The 26464-nt window shown below is 44.5% G+C and overlaps 1 protein-coding gene across 3 annotated transcripts in view; it reads left to right on the plus strand.

Moving 5' to 3' along the window:
• Positions 1-26464, plus strand: part of INTS1 (integrator complex subunit 1) — a 2399836-nt gene that overhangs the window by 1166664 nt on the left and 1206708 nt on the right. For all 3 annotated transcript variants that reach the window (XM_044089756.1, XM_044089757.1, XM_044089758.1), the window contains exon 21: positions 18021-18200. In XM_044089756.1, the coding sequence (XP_043945691.1) occupies positions 18021-18200 (180 nt within the window). The remainder of the gene's footprint in view (positions 1-18020; positions 18201-26464) is intronic.

Below are 26464 nucleotides of genomic sequence, written 5' to 3' on the forward strand. Positions count from 1 at the left end.
GATTTGGATGAAGCAGAGGGGTCCCCACGATCCCCCTCTGAGGATGTGTCATTTGCAGACATCCTGGAGATCTTGAAACAGAGGGGTGATTGGCAATCCCTAGCCCCCACTGAGGACGAGTCGGTGTTGCTGAAGGCATTTGGGGCTCAACCTTCTACCTCCTGGGTGACCCCGCCCTTCGATGAGTTGATGGACTTGATTGCCCGAAGGGCGTGGGAAACACCGGAAACAGTGGAACCGGTCCCCCGAAAACCAAACAAATTTATCATGGCCCCCCCCAGGATAAGGCCTATCTCACTAAAGGAGTCCCGGTCAACGCTATGGTGGTGGCGGCGGCCACGAAGAAGGAAATATCTGAGTCTTCCTCTTCTGTTCATCCTCCTAATAAGGATTCTAGGACTATGGACAGGTATGGGAAGTGCGTTTTTAGTTTAGCGACTTTTTCCATGCGTTCGCTAAACTATTCGACACATTTTACACGTCTACAGAGGGATCTCATTAAAGAACTGGGAGATACCCTCCAGGGTAACACAGATGCTGCTGTCTCAGATAAGGTGACAGCACAACTCAACACCCTTACTTCAATAGCAAATTCGTCCATGAGGCTCATCTCATATGCGGCCGAAGGATCGAGTAGAGCTGCAGCTTCAGCGATTGCTCTCCGTAGACAATCCTGGTTGTGGCTGTGCTCCTTTGCGGAAGCCTTCAATTATTCCTTTGCCAAAGTCCCCTTTGATGGTGCCACACTCTTTGGGCCCAAAGTTAAAGAGGGGAAGACCCTGTCTGCTGTTGGGGTCCGTTTTTCCGCTCCATCTAGACCGTACCCCAAAGGCAACGAGGCGGAAAAATGTGGTTCCGTAAGACTCTAGGATCTTTCCAAGCCACACAGGGTAATGCCCCCTCCAGAGGCAGAGGAGGGGGAAGAAATGGAAGACGCCGCCCCGGCGGCAGAGGGGGTCCGTAAAATCAGGGAGACAGGGATACAGTCTCTGGGAAGCCCTTCCAGCACTCCTGAATGGAGGCCCGACTGTCCTACTCTGGAGGTGGTCGGGGGTCGCTTGGCTTTATACCTACAGGCCTGGCTAAATCTTACTTCGGATTCTTGGGTAAAAAGCATAGTAACCAGAGGATACATAATTTCCTTTATGTGTCCACACCACCTCAACGAAAGAGACTTCCAGATGTGCCACCTCCTCTACAAGGTCCAGCAGCTGTAGAAAATTCAAAGCTGCACGAAAAAAGAGTCATCCAGCCAGTCCCGGCGGACCAAAGAGGATCCGGAACTTACTCAAGGTTCTTTTTAGTTCCAAAGAAGACAGGGGACTGGAGACTGATTTTGGATCTCAGCAATCTCAACTCCTTCGTAAGGAAGGAAAAGTTCCGGATGGTCACGCTACAGACGATCCTTCCCTTCTTACAGAAGGACGATTGGATGTGCTCGATAGATCTCAAGGACGCGTACTACCACATCAAAATGGCCAGGCCGTCCAGAGATCACCTGCGCTTCCGGCTGGAAGCCAGTCATTTTCATTTTCGAGCTCTGCCCTTTGGACTCACCTCAGCCCCCAGGGTATTCACCAAATGCATGGCAGTAGTGGCGTCTCACTTGAGACGACAAGGATTCCGGGTGTTTCCGTATTTGGATGACTGGCTCCTCACTGCCACCACCAGGCATCGTCTTGTTCAAGCCAGAGACTACACAGTCGACCTTTGTTCCCACTTAGGAATTTCAATCAATTTAGAAAAATCTGCCTTCTCGCCCTCACAGCATATCTCATTCATTGGAGCAGACCTAGATACACGGTTAACACTGTTAAAGCTTCCTCCACTAAGGGCGTCAGCCTTCAAAGAACAGGCTCTTCTTCTTCTTCTTCTTCAGAACAGGAAAGCTCCAGCCAGGCTAGTGTTAAAAGTTCTGGGGATAATGGCAGCGTCTCTGATCGCAGTTCCCATGGGGAGATTGCACATGAGGGTCCTCCAATGGCTGCTTTTCGTGCAATGGTTGTTCCAACAGCTACCCTTATCGCACAAGGTACTGATAACAAACTCTTGCAAGCGAGATCTTTCATGGTGGGTAAACAGTCAGGACCTCACAATGGGTCATCCGTTTGTCCTACCCAACGGCCACAATCACCACGGACGCTTCTCTGATAGGGTGGGGGGGACTTTTTTAGGGAAGAACAGTCCAAGGGGAATGGTCCAACATGGAGTACAACCTGCACATAAATGTTCTGGAGTTGAGGGCGGTGTTCCTAGCGTTGCAACACTTCCAAGCTCTCTTACCTCTGGGAACAGTGGCAGTACAGACGGGCAACATGTCTGTGGTCTGGTACATAAACAAGCATGGGGGAACCAAGTCTTACCCATTATGCAGAGAGGCCATGAGAATTTGGCAATTGGCAAAGTCCACGGGTCGCTTTCTACTGGCAACGCATATCCCTGGGTCATCCAACGTCATTGCGGACAGGTTGAGCAGAGCCATCCTGTTACCTCACGAGTTGTCCCTCAATCCACAGGTGGCGGAAAGGATCTTCCGCAGATGGGGCCAGCCTTGCTGCGATCTGTTTGCATTCCCATTGAATGCCAAATGCAGAAGCTACTTTGCCCTTCTACCCCCTCCGGGGGATGTTCCCAGGGACGCACTGGTGCACGATTGGCCCCCGGGTCTCCTGTATGCATTCCCTCCTATCCTGTTGATTCCCAAATTTCTACAGAAAGCCAGAGACCTGGAAAGACAATAATACTCATAGCGCCATTCTGGCCTCGGCAGATATGGTTTCCCTTTCTTCGAGCCATCAAAAGGAGGAACCTTGGATTCTGGACCCAGTACCAGATCTATTGACTCATTCGTCGGGAGTTCCTCACCCATCTCTCCAATCCCTAAAGCTGACAGCTTGGCTGCTCCGCTTCCCTCTCTAGCCATGTCAGATCTTCTTTCTCCTGCAGTTCAACACATTCTGGTTGCCTCTCATAAAGCCTCCACCAGAAAGCTTTACAGAAGCAAATGGAAACATTTTGTATGTTGGGCATCTAGCCAACACATAGATCCCTTGGTAGCTCCACTACACAAAGTTCTGGAATTCTTATCAATTCTCTTTCACGAAGGGGCCTCAACTTCCACCTTGAGAGTACAGTTGGCGGCTATATCTAACTTTCATATTAGTGAGGGGGGGGCTCTTCTATTATGTCTCACAGGCTTTGCAAGGCTTTTATGAAAGGAACCTTCCACCTTCGTCCACCCATTCGTGAGCCCTTTTTCCCATGGAATTTGAATCTGTTATTGTCACAACTGATTTTACCTCCCTTCGAACCGGCTTCATCCTGCCTACTAAAGTTTTTATCGTGGAAGACACTATTTCTCGTGGCAGTCACTTCAGCTCGAAGAGTATCAGAGCTACAAGCGTTGTCAATCAGACCACCGTTCTTGATCTTTCACCCAGATAGAGTCTTTTTGCGCACAAATCTGTTATTCCTCCCCAAGGTATGTTCTGTCCTAAATATCAACCAATCCATAGAGCTCCCCACGTTTTTCAAGAATCATACAAACAGACTGGAGTATATGCTACACAAGTTGGATGTTCATAGGCAGCTAAGATTTTACCTGGACAGGACTAAAGATCACAGAAAGTCAGATCAGCTGTTTGTCTCGTTTGCAGACAACAAAAAGGGTATGGCAGTCACGAAACGTACCTTATCTAAATGACTTTCCGATTGTATAGCATTTGTGTACTCTAGTAAGAATCAGTCATTACCTTTCAAGCCTAAGGCTCATTCTACCAGGTCCGTGTCCACTTCCTTGGCTCATGCAGCTCGCTTACCTTTGGACACGATTTGTGCAGCAGCTACCTGGGCTAAGCCTCATACATTTATCACTCATTATAAGGTTGACAGGACCTCCAAGGACAGGACATCCTTTGGTTCCACTGTGCTCAGGAACGTTCTTCCATGAGTCACCCGGGGTGACGGAGCTAGGGACGCTAGCCTTGTGTAAGAACAAACGGCGATATTGAACACTTTCACATAAAGAAGTTATGTACTTACCATAACGTTCCATGTGATGTGTTCATCTCACCTTTGTTCTTGCATTCCCCCCCCCTTTTTCACATGTTATGGAAGAACAGATAAGACTAGAGTCTGGTCGGGATTTTTCTTAATTCTTCTAGGGTTCTTTGGCCTGTTTCCTCAATAGGATATGGTGCACCACCCATAAGAATTACTTATTATAGTCAGAGGATATTCATGGATATCCGTGTGAATGTGTATGTCTTGCACTGAGGTGAGGGTTAGAGGTCTGGTTTCTCGCAAACTAGATCTGAGGAATAGCAGGGAGGATTGTGGGATATAGTCTGGTCTCGAGCTTCTCTGAGATGCAGAGGTTTGCAGTGCGGCCGACTCGGAGCCGATGATCAGCTCCGAACCCGTGTGTAAGAACAAATGTGAGATGAACACATCACATGGGACGTTATGGTAAGTACATAACTTCTTTTTTTATCCAGATATTCTTCCGTTTTTACACTGCAGTGCCTGCATTTCATAAAACTAAACAAGTAGAAAGAATGGAGGGGAAAATGGCAATGGTTTATTTTAGTATTCCTTTAACACACAAAAATAATTGAAAATGCTTTACTACGTAACATGCAGTACGTCATATTTTATAAAAAATACTGTTACGGGCAAACATTGTTTTTACTTCCAGTTACATCTTTCCTTCCTCTTCCCCTCTCCTTAATGTTCTTCCAGACATTAATGACATGAAGTAGGGCGTAAGCTTTGGAGATCTCTACATATTTAACAGAATCATAAAAGTCCAATGTTTCCAGGTTTTCTTGTTCCGTCACGTTTTGCAAATGTGATTGATGCCTTGTAATCCCACATTTATTCATTAATTTCTGAGTTGCTGGTTTTCGTCTTGTTGATCTCCATCTCCCAACTCCAGTCTCTGGTTCATTTCCAATGTACTCTTTGTTCTTCTAGTCAGTTACTGTGCTTTTCTGTCTACCTCAAGCATTTTATTTCACTGGCATAGTCGCTCTATGAGCCGTATTATCAGAAGAATAAGAAACAGAGTCCCCTTCATTTTAATACTTCATGTTTCGTTGGGCAAACTGTTGTATTTTCTCCTTAGCATTAAAAAAAGACTTTGACTCTCCAGGAAAAAATGTTCTGAAGATAGCTGGATAAAGCAGCTTGAATTTCACACCTGCCTCTCAGTATTCCCTGATTGCTGCAATAAATTTACTCCTCTTCTGCCTTGTGTACAGTGAGTAATCATTTTCCACAAACAATCTGCTTTCTCCAGCTTTTAGTACTTTGTCCTTCTGCTACAGTTTTGTCTGATTCTTTCTGCTGGTAGGACTGCATCTTTACTATCAGATTTTGGCTGCTTTCTCATGGCCAGGTTTGGAGCATACACACAATGTGACCTTTCAATTAACAACTCCTGTGTAGTAATGGTCCAGTTGCTTATTTGCGCATCCATAAAATTAATACAGGCTGTTCCTTCCAGTTTCTCTGGTACAGCAGAAAGGCTCAGGTTTTCTCCATGTCTGTGTGTTCTGTCCTCTCATTCTACCATTTTTTGAAACATCTCTTCTTGAGCAGTCTTGCACACAGCTAGCCTTTTTTCATTTGGACCTCTAATTTCTGCAGCTTTATCAGCTCATCTGAATGTCTGTTTAAAGCTTCTTCCATTTTTTCTAGCCTTTTGTTATTTGAATTAATGTACTCCTTCAGTGGTTTGTTTATTTTAATGAGCTGTGAGCACATTTGTTGTTTTTTTTTTTTTTTTTTTTGTAGATTACTGGAAGTCGCGTATTGCACCAAAGCTGGAGATAGAACTGCTTTTTGATGAGTAGCTGCATGATTCTTCCCAACCAATGTTTTCTCCTCACCTTTTTGTGGTTGATTTTCTTTCACTTCTAAATTTCTTCTTTGCTGGCATCCAGGCAGTGCACTTACTAGCCAGTAGCTAAAATTTACCCAGAAAGACAAATTCACTGCCTTTTATGAGTTTCTGTTTTCACAGTGGGAGAGCTGAAATTAAGATGTTATGTGATCCTATCTCGCCTACATTCTGTACTGATGGGCTCGGAGCCGATCCCTCGGCTCCGACTCGGCACGCTATGCTATAGAGCGAGGCCTCTTATTGGCTGAGCTATTTCTTATCCCAGGATGCACCACCACTAATCCCCCAGATCTCGTTTGCCGCTTACAAGCTAAGACGTGGTCTCAACTTGGCTGGGCTAAGTACTAATTTATTTAGGCTTTTCCTGTCAGGAATTTGCTTGCTTTGAACCCAAAAGCTGTTTTAACAGCTATTGTTGTGATACGAGTGTGTATTGAACAGTTTTGTTGAGGAATTTGTGTTTTTCGTCAAGAGAAGGTTTCCCGTTTTAGTTAGAGGGGCCTTCCCCTGTTGCTATTTGCTATTCTAGCGTTTTATTTGTGGGTCAAGTACCCGTTTAAGTTAGAGGGTCTTGCCCCTCTCTTTCTGTGTTGTTTTTTTGTACAACTGTATTGTTGTTATATAAAAAAAAAAAAAAACTTTATATTTTTTGTACTTAAACTGTTAAGTTTTGGTGTGTTTCTTTTTAGACAGGTGTGTTATCTCTAAATTAGACATGTCCAAAGAGCATAGACCCTCCGGGTTTAAAAAGTGCGCGAGGTGTGGTTATAAGATGTCCATAACGGACGACCACTCCTCGTGCGTCTATTGTTTAGGCGCCAAGCACCTACAAGAATCATGTAGCGTGTGTCACGCCTTCTCATCAAGGGTCCTCCAGGAGAGGAAAAACAAATTAATCCTTAAGGGGTTAATTAAGCCATCCTTCGAGGAGGCTTTATCTTCCTCTCCCTCTCCTTCAAAAAAGAAAAAAAGCGTCGGCTCCGACCAGTCAGTCGGAACCGACTGCCAAAAAACCTAGGCAGACTTCTCCATCGGCTCCACGGACTTCGGAGCCGAGGCGAACAGTCTGCCTCGATGCCTCCAGTCTCGACCCCTCTGGTTTGGAGCCGAGGACTGGGGCATCGAGGCGAGTCCCTTCATCGGCTCCACTGATATTGGAGCCGATGAGGGTTGCCGCTCAGACTCTTCCCCGGAGCCGAAGTCCTCGTCGGCACCGAGGAAATTACCTTGAGATCTCCCTCGAGCCGATAATTATAGAATCCATTCGGAGCCGGTCCCCTAGTCCTTTGGAGCCGATGGAGAAATCGGTTCGGACCCGATCGGTATCGTCCAGATCATCCAAGATGTCTGATTCGGACATCGACAGGGTGCTCCTAAGACTCTTCCAGTCTCCGGTGTTCCAAAAGCTAGTTTCGGCTCAAGCCCATTCGGCTTCGGAGCCGATGGTCCACCTTGCTACTATGGTTCCTCCTCCAACAGCCTCGGCACCATTGGAGCCGGTGCTGGTGGAACCGGTGGAGGTTTTAGGGTCGGGCCCGACCCTTACTCCAACTCCGGCTCTTGGGTCGGAGTTCGGTACGCGGACTTCTTCCGTCGGCCCCGGGGGGATGCTTCGGGATTGATGTTTTCGGTCCCAAGTCTCCCTCTCGGTGCGTCGGCTGCGGGAGTGCCGTCTACCGTCGTGGCCACAGAGGTGGGACCCTCCCAGGATTCTGGTGGTCCCGCCTTCAGGGCTATGAGGAGTGCGTTAGCCAAATCATCTTTGGCTACCTCCACGGTCTCCCCAGCTCCTTCCCTGCATACCGAGACTGGGTCTTTGGCAGTCCCTCTGTCCTTAGACAGCGGAGCCCCGGGGCCTGAGGTTACCCCCACTGGGGTTTCCCCCCTCCTGTAGGTCCTTCTGATGCTTCTTCGGAAGAGCCCCCCAGGAAAAGATTGTGCAAGAGGAAGCACGTTGACTCCCCTGATGAGTCTCTTACATCAGACACTGATCTCCATGATGCAGAAGGGTCCCCTAAGTCGTCCTCGGATGATGTCTCCTTTGCAGACATCCTGGAAGCCCTTAAACAACGAGGCGGCTGGCAGTCCAAACCCCCTTCTGCTGATGAGTCGGTGTTCCTTAAGGCCTTCGGGGCTCAGCCCTCCGCCTCCTGGGTGTCTCCGCCCTTCGACGAGCTCTTGGATTTGATCTGTCGAAGGGCGTGGGAACACCCAGACTCTGTGGAACCGGTGCCTGCTCGTCCGAATAAGTTCCTCTCAGCACCCCCTAAAAAAGAGTTTCTAACTAAAGGTGTGGCTGTAGATGCTTTGGTGGTGGCATCTGCTACCCAGCAAGATGTAGCAGAGGCTTCGACGTCCGTCCATCCTCCTAATAAGGAGTCTAGGAGCATGGATCGGTACGGAAAGCGCACCCTAAGTTCAGCGGCCTTTACATTAAGGTCCTTGAACTACCTTACGCACTTTACTAGATTTCAGAGGGATCTGATTAAAGAACTTTCCGATACCCTCTTGGGTAACCTGCCTGAGGAGCTGGCCCAGACGGTTGGCTCTCAGCTGGCTACATTGTCGTCCATTTCAAACTCGTCCATGAGGCTCATTTCTTATGCAGCCGAAGGCGAGAGCGCAGTACAGGCATTGCTCTACAGAGACAAGCCTGGCTCCGCCTGTGTCATTCTCGCGGAGGCCTTTAAGTCTTCCTTTGCCGACGCCCCTTTGATGGGTCCTCCCTGTTTGGACCCAAGGTAAAGGACACACTGACCCACTGTGAACAGGAGGGTAAGACTCTGACTGCCGTAGGGGCACGATTTTCCACTCCCTTTCGTCCTTATCCCAAGGCTAAAAGAGGAGGGAAAATGTGGTTCCGTCGATCTCAGAAGCCTTACCCCTCTCAGCAGGAGGATCCCCCTTCCAGAGGCAGAGGAGGGGGAAATTCTTCCGGAAGACGCCGTCCCAGAGGCGGCAGAGGCCCTCGCAACACTGGAGACCGCGAGTCCTTTCGTGGCTCTTCAGCCTTTCACAGTCCCTGAGGGATTGCCCGACTGTGCAGCTCCGGAGCCAGTCGGGGTCGTTTCGAAGCACCTAAACGCCTGGAAAGGTATCACTCAGGACCGATGGGTGCTTCGAATTATCGCCGGAGGTTACACCATCCCTTTCTCTCACTCTCCACCTTAGTCCAAAAAAATCCCGGACCCGCCACCCAGTCAACGGGATACTGCAGCCTCAGAAGTTTCAAAGCTGCTGCAAAAAGGAGTCATCCAACCGGTCCCCGCAGACCAGATCGGATTAGGGACTTACTCAAGATTCTTTTTGGTGCCAAAAAAGACCGGGGACTTGAGGCCCATTTTGGACCTCAGCATTCTAAACCGTTCAGTCAGAAAGTCTAAGTTCTGAATGGTCACCCTACAAACCATTCTCCCATTGCTGGAGAAAGGTGTTTGGATGTGCTCCATAGATCTCAAGGACGCTTATTACCATATCATGGTACATCAAGCGTCCAGGAGACATCTGCGCTTCAGCCTAGGAGGCAGTCATTTTCAGTTCCGCGCGCTGCCCTTTGGTCTCACCACAGCCCCAGGGTGTTCACCAAGTGTTTGGCAGTCGTGACTGCTCACCTGAGAAGTCTAGGATTCCAGGTGTTTCCGTATCTAGACGACTGGCTCCTAACTGCCACCTCCAAACATCTACTACTGCGGAGCCTACAAGCCACTATATCACTGGGCAATTTCCTTGGAATCACCTTCAATTGGCCAAAGTCTGTGTTGCTGCCATCTCAACGAATAAGATTCATAGGGGTAGAGATAGACTCAAACCGAATGCGGGTCTATCTACCTACAGACAGAATACAAACCATACAGACTCAAGTTCGAGCCTTACTTCCCAGGTCCAAAGCCCCAGCCAGAATGGTCCTGCAGCTATTGGGATCCATGTCCGCCACGGTTCTTCTAGTCCCCTTGGCAAGGTTGCACATGAGAATTCTCCAGTGGCTTCTTTCAGCTCAGTGGTCCTTTCAGGAACTCCCTCTCAGTCACCTCATATGGATCACGGAAACATGCAAGCGGGACCTTCGCTGGTGGCTAGTGCCCTCCAATTTGGATCAGGGACGACCCTTTGTTCCACCTCCTCCTGCGGCCACTTTGACCACGGACGCCTCCCAGATGGGGGCATTCCCTGGGCAGGTCAGTCCAAGGCAAATGGCACCCAGAAGAGACCCTACTTCATATCAACATCCTAGAAATGAGGGCGGTGCTTCTGTCCCTTCAAGCCCTTCACGATTACCTCCCTCAGGGTGTAATTGCCGTTCACTCAGACAACATGTCAGTTGTCTGGTACCTGAACAAACAGGGAGGGACCAGATCCTATCCTCTTTGCAGAGAGGCCATGAGAGTCTGGGAATGGGCAGTCTCGACCAAACGCTTTCTAGTGGCTACTCATATCCCGGGCAAGTCCAATGTGATAGCCGACAGACTGAGCAGAACCATCCTCTCTCCTCACGACTGGTCTCTGAACATGACAGTTGCAAGTCAGATTTTCAGCAAATGGGGAGTTCCGTGTTGCGACCTCTTCGCGACTCCACTAAATGCGAAGTGCAAAAAATTCTTCTCCCTAACCCCGGCTCCGGGGAAGAGCCCCATGGACGCACTAGCCCGTCCTTGGCCCACCGGCTTGCTTTATGCCTTCCCCCCAGTTCCTCTCCTTCCCAGGGTGATCCAAAAGGCATCTCTCTTTGGGAGCAAAATGATCTTAGTTGCTCCTTACTGGCCTCGTCAAGTATGGTTTCCCTATCTTCGGAAATATGCTCTGGAAGGTCCATGGTTCCTGGATCAGATCCCAGACCTTTTGGTTCATCAGTCGGGACTATTCCACCAGTCCCTGCACACCTTAAAATTGACGGCTTGGCTCCTTCTCTTCCGACTATAGTCAGGAGTCATACATTGGATCCAGAGGTTGTACACATATTATCTTCGGCCCATAAGTCTGCTACAAAGAAACTGTATTCTAGCAAATGGAAAAGATTTGCTATTTGGGCTCAACTCCGGGGCCTGGATCCCATCACTACTCCCGTGGCAGAAGTACTAAAATTTTTTACTTCTCTTTTCAATCAAGGCTCTTCAGTCTCTACCATCAAGGTTCAATTGGCAGCGATTTCCAATTTTCACGAATCTATAAACCCACCTTTAATGAGCAACAGATTGTGTAAGACCTTCTTGAAAGGTGCTGCGCTTTTAAGACCTCCGATTTCTCATCCTGCTCCTCCATGGGATCTCGATGTGGTGTTACGCGCCTTAACTTCCTCCCCTTGAACCGGCAGCTACATGTGATCTAAAATTTCTATCGTGGAAGACTGCTTTTCTGGTGGCGATTACTTCTGCCAGAAGAGTTTCAGAGCTTCAAGCTTTGTCTGTAAAACCCCCGTACTTGTTTTTTCACAAAGACAGAGTATCTCTCAGGCCAAATCCTTCCTTTGTCCCTAAAGTTTGTTCCAGTTTCTGCCTACAACAATCATTAGAACTTCCAGTCTTTTTTCCGAAATATTCTAACAAAGCGAATTCATATTCCACACATTAGATGTCCACAGGCAGTTGCGTTTTATTTAGACAGGACCAAACAAACAAGGAAAACAGATCAGTTGTTTGTATCCTTTGCAGACAATAAATTGGGCAAAGCTGTCACAAAGGTCACTATTGCCAAATGGATCAGGGACTGTATTACTCAAGCTTATTCTTATTCTAACAAAGAGCTTACCACCTCTGTCAAAGCTCATTCTACAAGGGCTATGGCTACTTGATAGCATTTCATTCTAAGCTTGCCATTAGTGACATTTGTGCTGCGCTACATGGTCTTCCCGCACACTTTCATTTCCCACTACAAATTGGATGTGGCATCTAGAGGACGAGCTTCATTTGGTTCCACAGTGCTCAGGAGTGTTTTCCAATGAGCCACCCAGGATTTAGGTGCTAGGGACGCTGTCCCATCAGTACAGAATGTAGGCGAGATAGGATCACATAACATCTTTTAGTTATGTACTTACCATAACTTTAGATGTTTGGGATCCATCTTGCCTACATTCCCAATAACCCACACTCCTTCCCCCTTCCTTGGAGATCAGAGGATATCAGAAGGTCCGAATCCTGTTGTTTCATTTTGAAACATCTAACAATGTTATATAAACAAGTTGTGCATGTGTGCATGAATGCGGACAAACAAGATCTGGGGGATTAGTGGTTGTGCATCCTGGGATAAGAAATAGCTCAGCCAATAAGAGGCCTCGCTCTATAGCATAGCGTGCCGAGTCGGAGCCGAGGGATCGGCTCCGAGCCCATCAGTACAGAATGTAGGCGAGATGGATCCCAAACATCTAAAGTTATGGTAAGTACATAACTAAAAGTTATTACTTACTGTGCATCCATCTTGGAAGTCCTGTATGTTTTTCTTGAGTGATTTTCAAGATCATCCATCTTTTTTACCTAGATTTTTTTTATTATTTCTGTTAGTTCTTGTATTTTGTGGATCTGTTCCTGCAGCTCAGCTTTAATTGCCGCGTTGTCTTTTTCCAGATTTTGCACCTTTTGCCTTTCCAGTTTTGCTAGTCATCATCCTCTCATTTGTTTCAGGGAGCTTAATCTTGCCTGTTGTGATTATCTTTTCAAGTAAAATACACAATTGCTCCTCCTTATTTGCAGCTTTAAAAGCAGTAATTTGTTCCGTCTTTTTGCTCTTGTTCACTCATCTTTCTTTTTCAATTATTTTTTTTTCTCCCTAAGGACACTTTTTATTCAAATTTCTGGTTTCTCAGTCCAAAGCTTTTAGCTTAGGCAGCCATCTTAGCAGGCTTTCTAGTACCACTCTGTCATGAGCAATTTTCCCCAGTCAGCCAAGATGGTTTCCATGTTACTAAAAAACATTCTGCAGGTTCTGAGATGCTTGTCCCTCTTGTTCATGATTCCACCATCCAAGCTGCACATGAGAAATACATGTATATGAGAAAAGTGTGGTGGCAGTACCTCCTTCTTTGGAAAGAGTGGGTTTTCTCACTCCACCATCCATGGAGAAAACAAGTGATGGGTGTCTTGGGATGCCATTTGTGGTCTGAAGATGACCCCTGACCCTGATATCAAATGCAACTATCTCAGCCTGGGGAACATACATAAATTCCTGAAGCTTTTCAGAAAGTAGAGCAACAGTGACAAGATGATGCACATTAGTTCTCAGAGATGTTTTAGCCATTATTTCTTATCTGCATCTTCACATCAGTCTTTCGGTAGGAATCCTCATGGTGATTATGGGCACCACTGTTGTGGGATATCAGCAAACTGGAGCAGGAATTCATTCACTCTGTGCAGGTTGGCCTTAACAGACTAGAACCATGCATTAAACAAAAACTTTTTCTCCAATCCTCTTTTATCCCATCAACAATGAATGCCTAAGCAGACCACATGTACCACACCTAGCCTCATGAATGGAATTTGAAAACAGAAGTATTTCTCAGTCTAGCCATGTTGTGGGTTACCATGAAGATAGTCTTGTTTGCTGCTTCACAGTACCACCAGACCTCAGTGTTTTGCACCAGATACTTTGAAAGGGATCTCTGTTAGTGGGTAAATTTTTGATTCATTACAGTAAGAGTATTCTCTATGCCCCTTCAATGTTATACCCAGAATATTCCTACAGGAAAGACTGAATTTTGTGGCAACTCCTTTGGCTGAGACTGCAGTTGCTGTACTGAGTGAGAAGGATGAGCAGAAAAAGATGTGTGCTGTTTTTACCTTTTGAAATTTACTTACCTTACAACAACGAGCCATTTTGCACACAAACCTCAGAGTTACTTTGTACACTTATGGAGACTAATCAACCAGCTACCATGAAATGTTTTTCCATGTGATGGAACACCCTGACCCACTATGTAAAAAATGGAAAAAAGGGATTATGGATGGATGGATGGATGTAAGGAACATAGCATACATCCCAATGTAGCATTTATTCAACAGACTTTGAGCTCTCTAACAAGCCTGCTTGACATGAGTTTTCTAATGCCTCACTCAAAGTGACTTGATTATCACTAACATCCCAGTCAGTCAGTTTATTAAGGGGGCTCTTACAGCTGAGGCTCTCAAGGAGTCCAGTGCCTCCATTGAGAATTGAACATCATCATAGGAAAATAACTCTCTTCTTCCCGGTAAGCATTATGCCACTCAGGAGAATTTCAGACCTGCTGGCTTTTTTTGATGTGCTGAGTGCATTATATGACTTCAGCAAGAAAAGGGTGGTAATCAAGACCATTCCCTTTTTTCTTGGTGCAGTTTCATTGTAGGTTTTGAATCAAACCATTCAGTTTTTGCTCTTTTCCAAATCCCCAGGAAAAAAATAAAAAGGGACTCTTTTTTTGTCTGTCAGATGTACATAGACATTGGCAATATTATACTGACTGAACCAAAGCTTTTCAGCAGATAGATAAGCCTCTTGTTTCTTTAATGCCGGGTAAGCAAGGATATGGTGTCCCTCAGACTGACCCATGTCATGTATGTGGAGGTTTTCCTGAACTAATGCATCCATAAAGATAAAGAGGGTGTGACTGTGATGAATATCCAGATTGGGAACATATTATTTACAGTTATTCAAAGCTTTCTGATTTTTGGAAAGAAATTGAGGGTTTTACTTAAATCATATGGCCGGATAATTTTCATCATTCTAGAGATATAATTCTATATAATAATCATACTCCTTTAATGGTTAAAAATGTATTATGGGTCATCTTGGCTTGTGTTAGATGATAACCAGGAAGTGGTCATTAATAGATCCACTGATTTTTATCTAACAGACATATAATAAGATTAATTCATGATAAAGAAATTAGCTTAATTACAACTGAAGTGGGCAATAAATTATCAAATTTTAATTTTTGGATCAAAATATCTCTTATTTTGTTGAAATTAAACTTTTAGTAAGTCTAAACATTATACATTTATACTTCACAAGTAAATAGATATTTTCATTCAATTTTTTATGTTTGATTTATGTACATGTATATATCATTAGCTCTAAATTTTTATTCTTTATAGTTTTGGCAAATACATTTAGTAAGCCCAACTCGAATTGTCATATTATAAATAGTTACTTTCTTAGGGTGTTGGTTGTTTTTATTTTTGAAAAGAATACATGAAGAGATTTTGAAGTGACTCTAATTTTAAAGTATGAAATTGCATTGCATGCATTTCTCTTGATAATGTTAACATTTTATTATATACATACACACACACACACACACACACACACACATACATATATATATATATATATATATATATATATATATATATATATATATATAAAATCTTGTCGTGTTCAATAAGAAGATGGGAGCACTTTATACCTTGGTATACCCCTTCAGATTAGGAGTCACTGTGAACCAGGTGTGGGGCATTATAGTGAGACTGAACATCTAGTCTTGATGTGTTTGTACCTGGGAGAAGGGCTTGTAGATGCTTTCCAGGTGGATGAACAGCGACCTAATATTATTAATAATATGCTTGCTTCCCACTGAGAACTGGTGCTGTCAGAACTCACTTCAGTAGATGAGTACTTCCTTCAAAGATATCTTCATTATTGATGTTTTTGCCATGTCTGCTTTACCCTCACTATACCCCTTCTCTAAGCATTACTCCTCAATGGAGACTAAGAGAATGTGGCTACATATTAGAAAGTAGTACTCCATAATGCTGTTGTCTGAGCTATGATCCCGTGGCTCATTTTCTTTGGTGGTTACTACTTGAATTCAGCTCAACCAAAGAACCATTAAAGAGAGTTTTCAAATTAAATAGAGCATACATGCTTCTTTTAGATTGCAAGTGATATATATTAAGAAATTCTCTTCCATGATGAGAAGTATACTCCCTCCATTCCATAGCTGAACAGTTTCTTACCATCACTTCCAGTTGCCAGAGTGCCCTGTAAGTTGGGCAGGTTTATATTTTAATGAGACTTGTTTAATAATGAAATACTAAATTTGTACTTTTTTAATTTGCAGGAAAGTTCTTCATGGTGGAGAGGGGTGAAACCAGGGGCTGTGGGGATGCAAAAGCTTAATACCTTCATTATAGTATGACATTCTTCAGTGTGTTTGCACAAACATCCCAAAATATGCAGTTTGTACAGAAAAATGTATTGCATTCTGATTAATAGAAAAGAAATACTCAACCTCTGAGGTACTGAGGGATGGAGCCTTGAGTGTGACCCAGGCAATCACTGTTTGGTTTGTGGCCCTGAAACTGAGCAGTGAGGCAAAGAGGAAGGGAATGGCATGAAATGGCATGGCTTGCTCAACTGTCTTGCGGGTGGGCACTTGGCAGGTACATGTCATGTAGTGCTACGATTTCCATGGTAGTGACCAGGGAAACCTTTACCTGTGCTTGCGGATTGAAGAGCAGGGTTGCTTGCTGATCCACTTCCTTGTGTATGTGGGGTTGCAAGAGTATGGTTAGCCTGTTGACTGCCCCATTCTGTCATGAGCAGAGCATTTACAAAGGAATATAGAACAGAACAGAAGAAGAAAATTTGAACCACCCCTTATGCCTGCCTACGTGATAGTCCCTCCTGGTTGACTGTCACTGTGCAGATGAAGAGCAGATATACTGGTTGACTCTGCTTTTTAAATACAGGTGTGGAAGTTGCCTAAACAGAGGGATACCAAAAAATAACTTAAGGTTTAGAGAAAAAACTGCCAAAAAGGTAACTGGGATGGAGGGCAAAGAATATGTGCAGAGTCTAAAGGAGATTTTTTTCCAGAGAAGAGTAACCAAAAACATAAATAGGATAGAAGGAAAGGAGTATGAACAGAGACTAAGGGAGCTGAATCTTTATTTGAGAACAGAAGGGACAGTGAACAGAATGTATGTGCACAAAATAATTATATAACTGTGTGAAGGGGATACTGTTGTTAGGGAAGCCGGGAGAGGTGGGAGATGACAAAAATATCAAGAAAGTTGGCACCAGTTTTTCACTGGATATTGGAAAATACAAAAAGGGTTGTAGACTCCTGGAATGGAATTCAGAAATGGTGGAGAGTGAATCCAAACACACATTTAAACAATTAAGAGAAAGACGGAGAAACAGTTTTTAATGATTTTTTTCCCCCAAGCTTGCTATCAAGCCTCCTTATCTGCGATTTGAACTCGGGTCATCTGGACTGCAGTCAGGGCTTTATTATCATATGCCATCAGTACATAGGTGGAGCATCATTGAGTGTGGAAAAGAGTGTTGGAGATGGAAGATGTTAAGCATCAATAAAAGATGAACTTGCATAGTTTGTCTACTTTTGTCATCAGTAAAATGGAATGTCACACTCTGTGTATTTATAAAAACATGCATATGATGATGATGCAGTGCATTAATATGTCTTAATATTTGAGAGTACCACTTTTTGCTTCTAGTAAGTAGTTCTGTGCAAGTATGTAGTACATTCTTTTTATTTTCATAGCAATAAGTCCCCTCGCAAGAGACAGCCATCTTATGTTGATCATGTGATCTGTGTGTACAAAATAAACTATGCAAATGATGATCTACACTGGCTGAGAGATGTACTGACTCTTAATGTAATATCTGCTTAAGAAGCAAGTATGAATTTAACAGGTCTATCAGGTATAAGTGTATAACTTAACAGTTTTGAATTAGTTTCTTTAACTTTTGTCCATAGTAATGCATATGGGTATTTTAACCATCTTGACTCACCCTTTTTATGAGCATAGTAAAACTACTTTAGTGTAGCTTAAACTATACATCATTAATATTAATATGCACTACTAGGAACATATTGGGCATTTGTGTTTACTTCATTGTGTGATTTTCCCAGTATAGCCTGTATAGCCTTTTATAATGTTGTTTTAGTCGTAATGGCTAGTGACTGCAGTGCAAACCAGTTTGTACTTAAAGTTTTTTTAGCAGTGAGAAGAGTTAGCACTGAAACTAAAACAGTTACCGGTACATTTTTGGCAGTTGTCCTCACTTTGCTTACTGGACCTTTAGATCACTTATTTCTGTTCAGCTGTGTTACTTGGAATGGTTTGTAAATATCATATGTAAGTGGCTGTAGCTGGGGAATGATATTGTCATATTTTCTTTATAGGCCTCTTCTCAGTCCATGCCTTGGCTGGCTGATCTAGTTCAGTCCAGTGAAGGATCACTAGATGTTCTTCCTGTTCAGTGTCTCTGTGAATTTCTGCTTCATGATGCTGCGGATGAAGTTGCTCCAACAGAGGAAGAAGAAGAAGCAGAGAGCAAAGAGCAGCGTGTTAAAAAACGTCAGGTAAGGCTTTCATATTAATAATTTAGAATGTATTGTCTGTACATTCATTGCTTCCCAGTGAAGTAGATCTGTTTGCTTTACGCAACAATCCAGGTCAAGTACTTCAGGAATGCAGATACAGTACTGAGCTTAGAATGTAGCTGTGTTTAAATTTTGCTTTCTACAGCGATCACTGGCAGCACTGCAAGTATGAGACAGCTGTCAGTGAGATAAAACAAAATATTGCAATGGTTAAATAAGAAACTCTCCTTGCACTTTGTTTCATAAGTACCGTATAGAAAGTAGATATTCAGGTGTATAGCATGGAGTGAACTAGTTGTAGTTCTTATCCTTTGTGCTAGAAAATTTTCCCTGCACTGGAAAGGGCCACTATAGCTCAAATCCCCTGTTGATACTTTAGATTCATCAGGGCAAGTTTTAAGCCATTTTGTAGATGTGTGCTAGTCTAGATATGAACCAATTCACTGTGCTATAGAATACAGTGTTAACCTTGTTCTGTCCTCTTTGTTTGGGTAGGAGGTGGTAGGCACTTTCACACAGGAATGAAGGTAGGTAAAGTTCCTTTACACACTTGTATATTTTTCCTCATCCATCAGCTTTTTGCAAAGATCCATTTTAAAAAGTTCAGTGCTTTATTTTCATGTGCACTGGTGACCAGACTAGCTTGTTTCCAAGTCAGTGAAATCTCATCTTCTCAAAAAGAATATTCCAGTTTGAGTGCCACAGCTGTGAGGCTCTGTGACAAAATGATCACCTTTATTTTACAGTGGGATTGTATACAAAATCTTCTTTTCAGTGTTCATCTGCCAGATCTTCATAGGGAGATTTTGGAGGTTTTATTGGCTGCCAGGGGGACTTCTTCACAACCTACATGGCCTGGTGGAAAAGGTTCTTCATCACAGTTGAAGGATAACATTTTCTTCCTCATTCTATAATAGATGATATTTACTTAGTTTGTTTTATGCATATTTTAAGTAGGATTTGTTACTGTATATGCTGGTCATCTTTGTATGTTTTCTCGCACGCATCCCTTCTGCTGCGTTTAATCCACCCTTTTTCCCCATGATTTAACCTTTTCATTCTAAGAATGGTTGTTGAAATCCTGTCAGCCCCCATGCAAGGAAAGCTTATGTTATTTGTTTTAGTATGTGAGATTACTGTTTCTACATTCAGTGCTGTTGTCAAAAGGTGGTGCTTTATATATGTGGCCATAGAGGGCCTGGATTTTGGGTGTGAAAGGGAAGGAAAATTCTAACTTAGGCAGAGAGTGAGAGAGACATCAGTTTATCACCATGCAGTTTGACATACCCACTCAAGCATCCCTGCTATTTGAGAAATAGCCTGCTTTCCATTCAGGTAGTAACTACTATCCTCCACCTGTGAGTACCTGGCTGTCTGCAGAATCACTTATCCCCCCTTCCAGCATGGCTGCTACCCCCCTCCCAACCATCATGGTCCTCTAGTGCTCAAGCCACTAACCAAAATCAGGTCATTTGGGTAACAGTTACGGCTCCATCCCTTTGTGCCATGGAGCCATTATAATCTTTGTCCATTGTGATCTTTTGTAAGGCAGGACTCTGGCACAGCATAAACTGATAATCTGTATCTGAAGATTATTCGAAAGGCTCATCCAGACTCTGCTACACTTTGCTGTGAAGGAAAGGTTAGTTTGCTGTTATTTTTGTATTACTGTATTGCCTTTCTATATTTTGAATACTGTAGTTTGTTTTCTTTACTTTGTTTTGCTTGCATTCTGTTTTAACAGCATATTAAAACTTCAAAAGAGACCACAGCTCTCTCTGTTCTGAGTCAGGCAGAATTTTTCCCGCCCTCCCACCCATTTAAGTTGTCTTGTTAAATACCACTGTCTTTCTAGTTGCCCGCCTCTTATGTTAATCTGACCATATATCTAATTTCTTTCTACTTTCACTGGCTTATGTGAGTAATCACAAAATCATCATTTTTGAAATCCCACCCCTTCAATTATTTAAATTTATTGGCCATCCTACAGTATTTCATAGTACCAAAATACAAAAGTGACCACCCCTTTCAATCCATCTTGCTGTTTTAAAAATAGTAACTCTCCACTAAACCTTAACTTTTTAAACAGGTAAAACTCAAGATCTGAAGTAGGAGAATTAATTTGTCAGCAGCCTGTGGGTATGGATCCGATATCGGATCCGAACCAGCATGGTTTATCCAGCTATGGATCCGAGCTCCTAGCTCCTCCCCTCACCCAAAATGCCCTGCTCTCCCTACATGACCCCAGATCTAGTTTGCCGCGTTCATGGTGACAGCCTAGATTTCGAGCTCCATAAGCTAAGTGGTTTTTTCAGTATTTTATAAGGGTTATTTCTGTTTAAAAATACTTTAACTGTGTGAAAGTGTTAGGTTCCCTTCCTATTTATAGTATTTTTGGGTTACGTTAACTTATTTTTGTGTACCCTCCCCTCTCTGGCGCGTAGCTAGTGTGAGTGTGTGTGTTTCTTTGGGGCCTTCGGTGTGTTCAAACAGGGGGGAACCAGGTCTTACCCTTTATGTCGAGAAGCCATGAGAGTGTGGGAATGGGCGATCTCCACCAACCGCTTTCTCATCGCAACGCATATTCTGGGTCGGTCCAACATCCTTGCGGACAAGCTCAGTCGCACCATTCTCTCCCCATACGAGTGGTCTCTCAGTGCTCAAGTAGCGGAACGTATCTTCGCACGATTGGGGACTCCCTGTTGCAATCTCTTTGCTTCTCCCTTAAACGCCAAGTACGACAGTTTTTTCACTCTAATCCCACCTCCAGGGGATTCCCCGAGAGATGCTCTGGTGCATGCTTGGCCTCCCGGTCTTCTTTACGCATACCCTCCTCTGCCTCTGATGCTCCAGGTGCTTCAGAAAGCCTCTCGTTTGGGGTGCAGAATGATCCTCATTGCCCCATTCTGGCCTCGACAGATCTGGTTCCCTTACCTAAGGTCTCATTCAGTGAATCCACCTTGGATTCTAGATCCCATTCCGGATCTGATGTCACACCCATCGAACCTACCAACTCCGAACCTGGACAACCTGAAGCTGACTGCTTGGCTGCTCCAGTTCCACTCCTAATCAGGACTCCCGGTATCTCGTCCCCAGTTAAGGCCATTCTGGTAGCGGCTCATAAACCCTCTACCAGAAAAATTTACTGCAGTAAATGGAAGCGTTTCTCCATTTGGGCGGAGCGGCAAGGTCTAGATCCCTTCACGGTTCCCCTTCCTTTGGTTCTAGACTTCCTTACTACTCTATTTAATGATGGCGCCAGTAGTTCTACGGTCAAAGTTCAGCTAGCGGACATTTCTCATTACCATGTTGGTCATGACTCTGGGCCTCTTATGTCTGCCAAGTTATGTAAAATCTTCCTAAAGGGCACCTTTTTGCTTAGACCCCCTGTCAAAGAGACGGTTCCCCCGTGGGATCTTTCTTTGGTTCTTCAGGCCTTGACCGCTCCCCCCTTTGAGCCTGCGTCCACAATAGATCTAAAATTCTTGTCTCTTAAGACTGCATTTTTAGTAGCCATTACCTCAGCTAAGAGAGTTTCTGAACTTTAAGCCCTGTCCATGAAACCGCCTTATTTGGTCTTCCATCCGGACCGGGTGTGCCTCAGGATCAATCCCTCCTTTCTTCCTAAGGTAGCTTCGGAAGCGAACATTAATCAGTCCATCAACCTCCCTGTTTTCTTTCCTAAGTATCAGAACAAAGGTGAATACAAGCTGCATTCCTTGGATGTTCACAGGCAGCTTTGTTTTTATCTTAACAGGACAGCTGGTCATAGGCAATCCGACCAATTGTTCATTTCCTTTGCCAAATTCAATCTGGGTAAGCCAATTTCCAAAGTTTCCTTGTCATGCTGGATTTCTCAATGTATTCTGTTAGCTTACCAAGCTTCTGGGAGGCCCGCACCGGAGGGAGTCCATGCTCATTCGACTCGGTCTGTCTCTACTTCAGCGGCCTTTAAGTCTAGGGTTCCTCTGGATGACATTTGTTCAGCAGCCACTTGGGCTTTATCTCATACCTTTATTTCTCATTACAAGCTGGACATCACGTCTAGAGGTAGAGCATCCTTTGGCTCCATGATGCTCGAATATCCTTCCATGATGGCCGCCCAAGATTCAGGTAGCTGGGGTCTCTGTCCCACAGGTTGCTGACAAATGAATTCTCCTACTTCAGATTTAGAAGTTATGTACTTACCATAACGTTCCATCTGAGTAGGTGGATTCATTGTCTGCATCATCCCGCCCTCCTATCCCCCTGGCCTTGTTAGTTTCCTGCATAGGATGTGTTACCCTTTATTAGGGTAGTTTGTGCAGGGCAAACTCGATCTGAGGTCATGTAGGGAGAGCAGGGCATTATGGGTGAGGGGAGGAGCTAGGAGCTCGGATCCATAACTGGATAAACCATGCCGGTTCGGATCCGATATCGGATCCATACCCACAGGTTGCAGACAAATGAATCCACCTACTCAGATGGAACGTTATGGTAAGTACATAACTTCTAATTACCTACTTTCACATCTAACTTCTCTAGTGCACACTGCAGAGTGCATTCTTTTCAATCTTACCTTTAAGCATCCCTGTGACTAGCACTTTCTCTAATGCCTGCTGGAAAGCACTAGGAAGCCTTAAACTCATACAAACACTGAACTCTCCTTGTTAACAAGGAGAAATTAATAGTAGGCACTAAACAGCCTATAATTGCAAAGTACCTTGCTAAGGAAACAGCTCCTGTACTTTACAAAGAAAAAAAAAAAGCCGCAAACCAAGCATGTCCAAGGGTCAGCTTCCGGTGATTTCTCCTGTCCACCTGGTGAATCTGGGCATACTGGGGCAATGCAGCAATTGCCTCATGTACACAGACAACCCTCTCCTCCTACCACCCAACACTACAACCTGTGAGAGATGCACTTACATAGCCAAAATGGAAGCAAAGCTCTCTCCACCCAAGATTGTGCTAAACAGTCAAGAGGAGAAGGTTAACACCCACACTACATCTCAAGCAACACATAGCCCTTCTAAACCCGCACCACCAACACCCACATATAGCAACACTAAATCCATATATGCAGAGGCCCTTAACTGTAACCTGCCCAAGCAACAAAGACCTCTGAAGCTGAAACGCAAACAAACACCAATCACAACCAATGTGTCACATAGTTCACAACACCAGTGTGCCACCCAGCAACAGCCCCTAAGGCAAGACAATGTACCTAACACTTTAGTCATAGGTGACTCTACAGTCCGGCACACTGATGTCCCTCTCACCAGGTTTAATAAGGAGAAAATTACAGTCAGCTGCCTGTCGGGTGCCAGGATCCGCCACATAACGCATGCACTCAAGTCACTCCACAACAAGTACAAATATGACTCTGTCATTGTCCATGTTGGAGTGAATGAGTTGAGACGTACCTCCCTGGACTACATGAAAAGAGACATGGAAGAGCTCTCAGATCATGTGGCCCAGGCAGGTATGACCCTAACCCTGAGTAGCATCCTGCTTCGCCCAGAATGATACCACAATATAAGGATAAAATGATTGACTTCAACAATTGGCTAAGCTTATGGTGTCATTCAAAGGGGATCCAGTATCTGTCTGCCTGGGATGACATGATTGACAGACCACGATGCTTTGCCAGAGATGGTCTGCACCTGTCGCCCCTGGGATTCAGGTTACTCGCTAAGGCTCTTGCCACCCCTATAGTGCCTTTTTTAGGCAAACTTCAAAGGACAAAACCACCACCATAGCAGGTACAAGCATGCAAAATCTGAAGGTAATGCTACTCAATGCTAGAAGTCTAAACCTCAAAATGCACTCTCTCGAGGCACTCCTAAAAATGGAGAACATCGATATCTGTGCAGTAACTGAGACCTGGTTCAAGGCTCCAGAGAGCACCCCTGCAATACCAGGCTACAACTCTTACCACACTTTTCGGCCACCAAACCAGGACCGAAACACTAAAGGTGGAGGAGTGTCAATATTCACCAAGGATATTCACACTGCCAGGCTAGTTGGCCAACACAATGTGTCTGAAATTCTCCAAGTGCAACTAACACTAGGTAAGACTGCAATCCAAATTGTAGCTTGCTACAGATCCCCCACCATACCCCAAGATTCTCATTACACCTTTCTAAATATACTGGAAAATATTAAGATAGAACCAAACACCCTAATACTGGGTGATTTTAACTACCCTGCCATTAACTGGGAAAACTACTCATGTCCCAACACCTTTGCAAGCGGTTCTTGGAATTCATAAATTCCAATGCCCTGGATCAACTAATCCATAGTCCCACCAGGGGCTCCAATATCCTAGACCTGGTCATTACCAACATGGGAAATCAATGCTCCATACCTATGGTCACCCCCTCGTTAGTCAGGTCTGACCATAAGCTAATCACCCTTAACATCCACATCCCACCCCCACCCCCCAGTAAAGAAACCACCATAAAAAACTTCTCCAAAGCCAACTTCATGCTACTCAAGTCAGAAGTGACAAACTTCATAACACCCATGCAGATGGGAACTGAAAGTTCAACTGCTGAATCCTACACTAAGGCACTGTACGAGCACATCCACTCATGCATGAATCGTGCCATCCCAAATAGAACCAAAATGCTCTCATCCAAAAAAAGCAAGCCAATCTGGTGGTCCCCTGCCATAAACAAACTTTACAACAAAAGGAAGAAACTTTTGCAGAAAAGAGGAAAATCCCAGGATGCAAAAAACTCCCTTACTAGCCTCAGTAAGAAACTGAGATGCCTCATAAAATCCTCCAAAGCTAGTTACGAAAATAAAATTTGCCAAAGATTCCAAAGACAACCACAAAGCATTCTATAACTATGTCAAGAATCTAAATGGCAATGCTCAGATCTGCTCTGAGCTAAAACAGAATGGCATTAAATATACTGATCCAAAGGATATTGCCAATATCCTGGCAGATCGATTCAGTGCCAACTTCACCCCCTCTCACCCCCTAAATGGCCCATCTCAATACTGGAAGATTGCCAAATTCCAGTAATAACGGCCACACAGGTACAAAACGCACTCTCTAAAGCCAAGAATACAGCATCCATGGGACCAGATGACATCCCAGGCTGTGTACTACATGAACTACAATATTAACTGGCACCTCACCTAAGTGTCATGTTTAATCATAGCCTCACCTCAGGTTTCGTGCCCACTGAGTGGCGCAGAGCTGCAGTTATCCCAATCCACAAGGGGGGATCCACCTTGGATCCCGGAAACTACCGTCCCATCAGTCTGACAAGCCTTATCTGCAAGGCCATGGAGCGTATTATCATGGAACTTATAAACAAAGACATTGGCAACCTTCAAACACTGGACCCCACCCAGTTTGGGTTTGTGAAGGGCCGATCTTGTCTCCTGAACCTGATTGACTTCTTTGAATCAGTCTCCAGAGCCATGGACAAGGGTAAGGTGGTCCACACAGCCTGTCTAGACCTTGCCAAGGCCTTTGACACCATCCCCCACTCTGGAATCATAGATAAACTTACTAGGTTGGGCATTAATCCCTATATCACCCAATGGGTTGCTAAATGGCTTACTAATAGAACCCACACTGTAAAAGTAGCCGACTCCAAATCCAGCTCCAGACAAGTGACAAGTGGAGTACCTCAGGGTTCAGTCCTGGGGCCGCTCTTGTTTGGCATCTACTTCTCTGAAGTACAGGTCAACACTAAGGGGCTCTGGCTAACAAAATTTGCAGATGACTGCAAACTGGGAGCCATTATTGAATCCCCAAATGATGTGGATACTCTACAAAAGGGCCTTACAGAAACAGATGCTTGGTGCCAGAGCCATGGGCTCAAGCTCAATGCCAAGAAATGTATTGTTATCCCCTTTGGGAAAAAACATGTATCCATGAATTGCCATATAGGTGGCAGTACACTAAACACAGAAAGTGTGATAAGAGACTTAGGGACACAGGTGGACAGTGGTCTCACCTTCAATAACCACATCGCCACAACAGTCAGGAAATCCTTCTATGTGGCACACCTCATCACGAAGGGCTTTTCATCCAGAAAAAAGGAGGTCATTGTCCCACTGTACTCATCCCTCATTAGACCCATTATAGAATACAATACCCCATTTGGTATGTACCTCTCAAGACATCTGCAACAACTGGAAAGGCCTCAGAAATACCTCACTAAAAGAATCACAGGCCTAAAGCAGATGCCCTACGCTGACCGGCTTAAAAAACTCCAGCTATACTCTTTCGCATATCGTCT

This window comes from Protopterus annectens, chromosome 12.part0, assembly GCF_019279795.1.
Source record: "Protopterus annectens isolate FY-2018-M chromosome 12.part0, PAN1.0, whole genome shotgun sequence".
Classification (NCBI taxonomy): Eukaryota; Metazoa; Chordata; order Ceratodontiformes; family Protopteridae; genus Protopterus; species Protopterus annectens.